Source organism: Atta cephalotes, assembly GCF_000143395.1.
Source record: "Atta cephalotes unplaced genomic scaffold scaffold00001, whole genome shotgun sequence".
Classification (NCBI taxonomy): domain Eukaryota; kingdom Metazoa; phylum Arthropoda; class Insecta; order Hymenoptera; family Formicidae; genus Atta; species Atta cephalotes.
Window position 1 is genome coordinate 13,988,076 of NW_012130065.1, and position 6,429 is coordinate 13,994,504.

The window sequence follows — 6,429 nt, forward strand, 5'->3', positions numbered from 1 at the left end:
GATTCATTGGTGAACCAACGTCGAATCTTGACGAAACTAGTGTAATTTATGCGAGTGCTTAGCTTTTTGGTGACAAAAAATTTCTCGCGAAAAACTCTAAGAATTGGCTTATCATTTGTACCGATAAGAATAATATCTCTTTATTGTTTGAAAGCAAAATTAATGGTTTTGAAACTGCAGAGACGTAAGTTATGCATATAGAGTAAAAGTAAATTACTCGAGAGAAACGAGACTAGAATTTAGAATTAATTCTGAGTTTGTTAATATATATTACATATCAACCAAACTGGTCAACAATATGCTATACATATATACATTATATTGTGATACTTTCGTTTTAATAGATACAATCTAATAAAGTAGAATATATAATCTCTGTTTGAGAAAAATATCGTTTTATTTTCAATTGACTTTGTATCTTTTGCAGTATAATATGTAATAATCGTGTCATATAGCGTGGACTGAAACTGCTTTTGCTATTTTTAATTTACATTTTACTATTATATATCTATATTATAATTTATTTTTTAATATATCTATTCTTTTATCACAAATCCCCTTGTATTCACAAATCCCCAGCGTATTCACTAAATATATTGATTGCATCAGCATGTAATTCTTTTCCTTTGCATTCGTACGATTGATTAAAAATATAGATCGATGATATTGTGCACAGTTAAGATAGATGTTATTGTAAAACACTTATCTGAAGAGTTTTTCTGAAGAATTTACGAATGTAGAATTTAGTGACGAGGAATCTTTTTGGTACGTATAGGGAGGACAAGGAGACAGTGCAGAGAAGAAATCCACTGACGATGGGTCGGCATATACACTGGCGTCTTGACGCCCGAAATAAACTTACCACATTCTCCCTCTCTCTCTTCCTCTTCATCTCTTCGCTTTCGCTTTCTTCATTTCTTAATGTAAGATTCAGATGGTTATAGCCATCCTTTGCCGCTGTCATTCTCGTTTATGAGAGAATAGGACCACGCCGACAGTTTGCCTGGAAGATAGGAAGCAACTAAAAAAAAAAGAAATTGAGAGAGAGAGGAGGGGGGGGGAGAGATAAGAGAAGAAAGAATCATGCTATAATAATATTGATATTTTGAACATTTACAACAAAATATTTAAGGAAAAACATTTGAATTTGTGATGTATTTTCTTTCCAGATAAACGCAGACAAAATGGTTGTCGGAGAAGCAAGTATACATAATATAATGGGTGGGATGGAAAGCACGGGTGGAGTGCGTCTTCATAATCACAAACGGAAGCTGAAGCAAAGGTTTGTAAGGCAATTCTAGTTAAGTCGTATAATATATATATTATTCTGCTTACGTGTACAGAAATGCTTCCAAATGTATGGCTTCAGAAAAAGAAACCAAAGAAATGATTCCAATAATTGCTAAATATAAAACATTGGAATAATCTTCAATTGTCCGAAATGCATTGCTTGAAATGAATAAAGTTTGATAGCGATTAATTTAATAGATAAATAATTGCAATTGCAAATTTGCATTCCATAATTAGATTCGATTAGACTGACAAGAAGACAATTAGACTATCTACTAATATTCTCATCTCACAGGTTTGACATCATAAAGAAATTAGGACAGGGCACCTATGGTAAGGTGCAGTTAGGCATAAATAAGGAAACTGGCCAAGAAGTAGCGATAAAAACAATTAAAAAATGCAAAATAGAAACCGAGGCTGATCTCATCAGAATACGAAGGGAAATACAGATTATGTCGAGTGTTCAACATCCAAATATTATTCACATTTACGAAGGTAATATTCATGACACAATAACATATTATGATTTGGATGACAAGTATAGGAATAATCTATGCTATTTATGAGCTAGTTAATCTTAGCCTCGATTAAATTCTCTTCGTCTCTTTGTGACGATTAATAACTTGACAGGAAAGAGAATCGATTAGAATAGATATAGATATAGGCACGATTAAAATTGACTTCAATAATATTAATGCTTATTTCTTTAAGAGCTTACTTAGCAAAATTATTAAAAGATAATTGTTACTGTTACAGTATTCGAAAACAGAGAGAAAATGGTACTAGTAATGGAGTATGCAGCCGGAGGAGAATTATATGATTATCTAAGCGAGCGCAAAGTTTTGAGCGAACACGAGGCCCGCAGAATATTCCGACAGATAGCCACCGCTGTTTTCTATTGTCATAAACATAAAATCTGTCACAGAGACTTGAAGCTTGAGAACATTTTATTGGACCAAGTTGGAAACGCCAAGATAGCCGACTTTGGTCTTTCGAACGTGTTCGACGAGCAGCGATTATTAAACACATTTTGCGGCAGTCCATTATACGCGAGTCCAGAAATAGTGAAAGGAACTCCTTATCATGGACCAGAAGTGGATTGCTGGAGTCTAGGTGTTCTACTGTATACATTGGTTTACGGTGCTATGCCCTTTGATGGGTCGAACTTCAAACGACTAGTCAAGCAGATCTCACAATCTGATTATTTTGAGCCTAAAAAACCATCTCGTAAGTATAGCATTCGTATAACGCGCGACGCCAACATGCTTGTGTGCAAATCTATCAAAAAAATGCCAAAAAGTTAAAGTTCACACAAATAAATTACGAGAAATTTTTGTTAATTCATCGAACTGACAAAAATTTCTCATAATTTATTTGTGTGAATTAGTATAAGACTTAATAATCTCGTATTGAAGCAATTTCTTCCGAAATTTGTATAAAGTAAATGAAATGATAAATGATTTGATTTTATACAATTAAATCTTTTTTATAGCCGCTTCGCCGCTTATAAAGGAAATGCTCACGGTATGTCCCAGTAGACGTGCCGATATCGAGAGAATCTGCACTCACTGGTGGGTGAACGAAGGTTACGAACAGAATTGTCTCGATATCGCAGAGGATTTAGCGGCTCAGACTCCAGTTCGATTGGATTTATTACTCTCTCTAGTGCCACAATCGGCTAGCGCCGAGAAATTGTTAGTAGGGGGCGATCAGCAAGCAGGTGGAGATGTCGTGAATAATATGTCTTCCGATACGTTGGTACCTACTAGATGTCATTCAATCGGTAGCTTAATGGAGCTCGATCAGAATAACTCCGATAGGAGAATAAGAGAGTTGTTCGAGGAAGAGCCGAGATCCTTCGCGGCTGGAGACGCTAAGAGAAAACTGGAGACAACACCGTCGATGGATGAAACGACTGCGGCGGGCGTAAAGAGGAAAGAGAGATCTAGAAGAAAAGAAAAGTCAGACGAGAGAGAGCCTAGGACGTACAGATCTTCATCTAGGTAAATTATAAATATATGTCTTGAAATTATTTTCTAATCAATATTAATATTTAATTCCCATTAATATGAAGAGACGTAACATCAAACATTGTTGTCCCAGACACCACTCAGCTCCAATTCCAAATTCTATATCGGAGGAGGCGATGGAGGTGGATCCGACAGCCATTGTAACTGTTCCTATGAGTAAGACTGTTGATTTTGAGAAAATAGAAGCAGCTTGTCTAGAGCTGATTGAAGAATCAAAGGAGAGATCGCCAAATAAAGAGAAAAGTAAGACACCATTGATAACTGAATATCAACAGCCACGCGAGCCAATGTCTATCGAGGGCGCTCAGATTTGTGAGATTAATCAAAAGCCTAGCAATGAGCAAGATAAAGCGCAACAAAAACGTACAAAGTCTCCTAATAAGAGTTTATACGAAGACGTGAAAAAAACTGCTTCAGAAAATATGAATAAGATAGCAAATGAGATAGCGTTCAAAAAGTCAGATAATCTGGAATCAAAAGTGCCAAATAAAAGCGACACAAGTGTTACAAACGAAACGTCACAAGATATACAGCAATTCGAATCAACGGAGAACGAGTTCAAAAAGCTAAAAGAAAAAGCGCTTTCTTTAGACTCCGAATTATCGAATGAAGTGACAAACGTCGTTTCATCTGTTAAACCTGTTGAGAGACGACGCTCCAAAATATTCGAAACGGCTGAAAAATTCAATCAACTATCATCTACTGCGGAAAACGAGAAACCTAAAAAGATATTTATTCCCGGCGTTAACGTGGGAGGTGCAAAACGAGCCTTCGAAAGAAAGGCCAGTCTCTCCGCAATCACGCCACCTCCTACAAAAGTCAGCACGTCTAAAATTATTATTGATGTGCCAACCACTAAGACAGGCGAAAAGGATGAGCAGAAGCAGACACTGGGGAATCAAGAGATTGCCACCGAGGATAAAGTAAATAAGCGAGACGAAGCGAAAAAACGCGCTATTGATATCATTAGTGGCGCGATCGGTAAGCCTCCAATGCAGAAGAAATTGAACGGCTCGCCACCGAGCTCAGTGTCGCCTCAGAGCCCAAACTCCAAGAAACTCGGACTGAAGGTACAGGTTGCGCCGAATGACGTGCGATCTGCTACGGTGTCTGTTTCCACCCCAATTGAGACAAAATTCAACCTTGATGTTAAGTCAACAGCACCAGAAACAACTGTAAGTACGAAACTAAAATGTTGTATTGTCTACATGTTAATTTCTATCTAGTTTTGTTTTACTCTTTTTCTTTAATAGACTAGTACATCTGACACAGCCGGTATTGAAACTTCGCAATTGGATGAACCAAAGATATCTAGTAAAATGGAAATAACATTAAAGAGTGCAACGTTGCCCAGACGAAAAACAAGCAAAGCTGAAATTACATTGTCCGGGATTAGGTCACCAGAAACTGTAGCGTTCAAGTCCGAAGTAGAAGCTAAGATTGATGCTTTCCAGCCGCAGAAACTGCGTACACAGAGATCAGAGGTAGCGTTCCCGGTTGCCGCGGCGATGCCTCATGTAAATAGAAGTTCAAGTTTAGAACCGGAAGACAGACCTAAGGCTACACCGCCGAAAGAAAGAATTATACCTATTCAGGTACAGAAAGATTAACATGTTTATTTTGGAAATATATAATTTTTTTTTTAATTTAAGAATTGATGAAATAATTATTTTTTTGCATCTGTAAAATTATAAAAATATAGGTAGAACATGAACATATGCAGCATTCATCTACACCGCCGCCTAAACAGTCAATGTCCCAGAGATCAATGTCTCAACGATCAAATTCTTTATCTCGCCAATCAACTGTCGATTCAGACACGGACAGCGCTCTCGGTTCAACTGTGGGACCGGAACCAATCAAAAAGAGTCCTAGAGAGTACATAATTCCTATCGCGGTAGAAGGTGGCGGTTACGTTACTCCCAGATCGGGTAGTCTGGAGCCGGAGAGTAAGACTGGTACACCGACTAGTACGAATCCCTCGAGATCCCGATTCGGTAGGCCAAGAAGAATGAGTTCTCTATTATCGGATGCTAGCGAAGATGAATCTCCTTTCTCTCCATTGCATGGGTAAATGTAGTTAATCTTGATGATTTATATCAAATTCTGTTTTATACTGATATAGTTGGAGAGCATTAGCTGACAATAAATATTACAAATTTAGATTTGTATTACTAAATTTAAATGATAATCTTTCTTTTTTCTTAACAGAGATGATTTGTTGCAAAGACATATGCATCGATTGAGAAGTTCGCGACCATCCAGGCAATCTTCCGAGCACGCCGACAGCTTGTCATCTGGCGAGGACGATGATGATGACGGTTTCGAGTTATTGACTGCCGAAAACTTATTCTCTACGTTATTATCTAGAGTACGAAGCCTGACGCAGCGACTCAATGTTGATGATAATCGATCTGGCGGTTTTCCAAGTAGTAGACTGTTTGGCAGACTCGGCTCTCAATCGTCTCAATCATTTTGGGGTCTTAATAAGCCATTATCCAGGTAAAACGCGATCTCGAATTGTTATTCATGTATATATGAGAAATAGTCTGATTATTTTTATTTGGACTTAATATATAGGCATATCGATAATGAGCTTGGATTAACGCTGACATCATGATAAAATTCTGTAATGGTTAATTTTTCATTAAAAAATCTTTAACTTTAATAACGATAATGATGAGATGATGGTTTTATGCTTGTCTGTGCAAGCTACGAGAGCTATGTCGAAACACGGACTATGACTACGTGAGTCCAATTGTACAAAAAGAAATTGTAATAAAAAACTTAGTGTACTCGCCTGTTAGCCTAAGCTACAAGTAGTAGGAATTATTTAATAAAACGAAATAAAAAAATTGCAATTGGACACACGCTACAAGCAGGTTAAAATTTAGATCGCATATTTATACATGTACATGTTTGTATCAACCTAATTTCGCTCACTTTGGCTTAATTATGTACCTCATCGGATACTTGAGAGTAGTGTACATGTTGTGAAAATAAACAGCTCGAAATATCTGCTATCAATCTGCATAGGCTGACACTCTTTGCTTCTTGCCAACACCTTCCTGCTGATATTCACGCTGATATTTCGCCTTTGTAGACTTTG

General features: G+C 37.1%; 1 protein-coding gene across 1 annotated transcript in view; it reads left to right on the forward strand.

Moving 5' to 3' along the window:
• The first annotated feature begins 1,184 nt into the window (after positions 1–1,184).
• Positions 1,185–6,429, forward strand: part of LOC105618903 — a 14,236-nt gene continuing 8,991 nt past the window's right edge. Inside the window, exons 1-9 of the mRNA XM_012200436.1 lie at positions 1,185–1,282; positions 1,586–1,785; positions 2,047–2,517; positions 2,783–3,293; positions 3,394–4,495; positions 4,574–4,915; positions 5,023–5,390; positions 5,532–5,822; positions 6,033–6,068. Of these exons, the coding sequence (XP_012055826.1) occupies positions 1,185–1,282; positions 1,586–1,785; positions 2,047–2,517; positions 2,783–3,293; positions 3,394–4,495; positions 4,574–4,915; positions 5,023–5,390; positions 5,532–5,822; positions 6,033–6,068 (3,419 nt within the window). The remainder of the gene's footprint in view (positions 1,283–1,585; positions 1,786–2,046; positions 2,518–2,782; positions 3,294–3,393; positions 4,496–4,573; positions 4,916–5,022; positions 5,391–5,531; positions 5,823–6,032; positions 6,069–6,429) is intronic.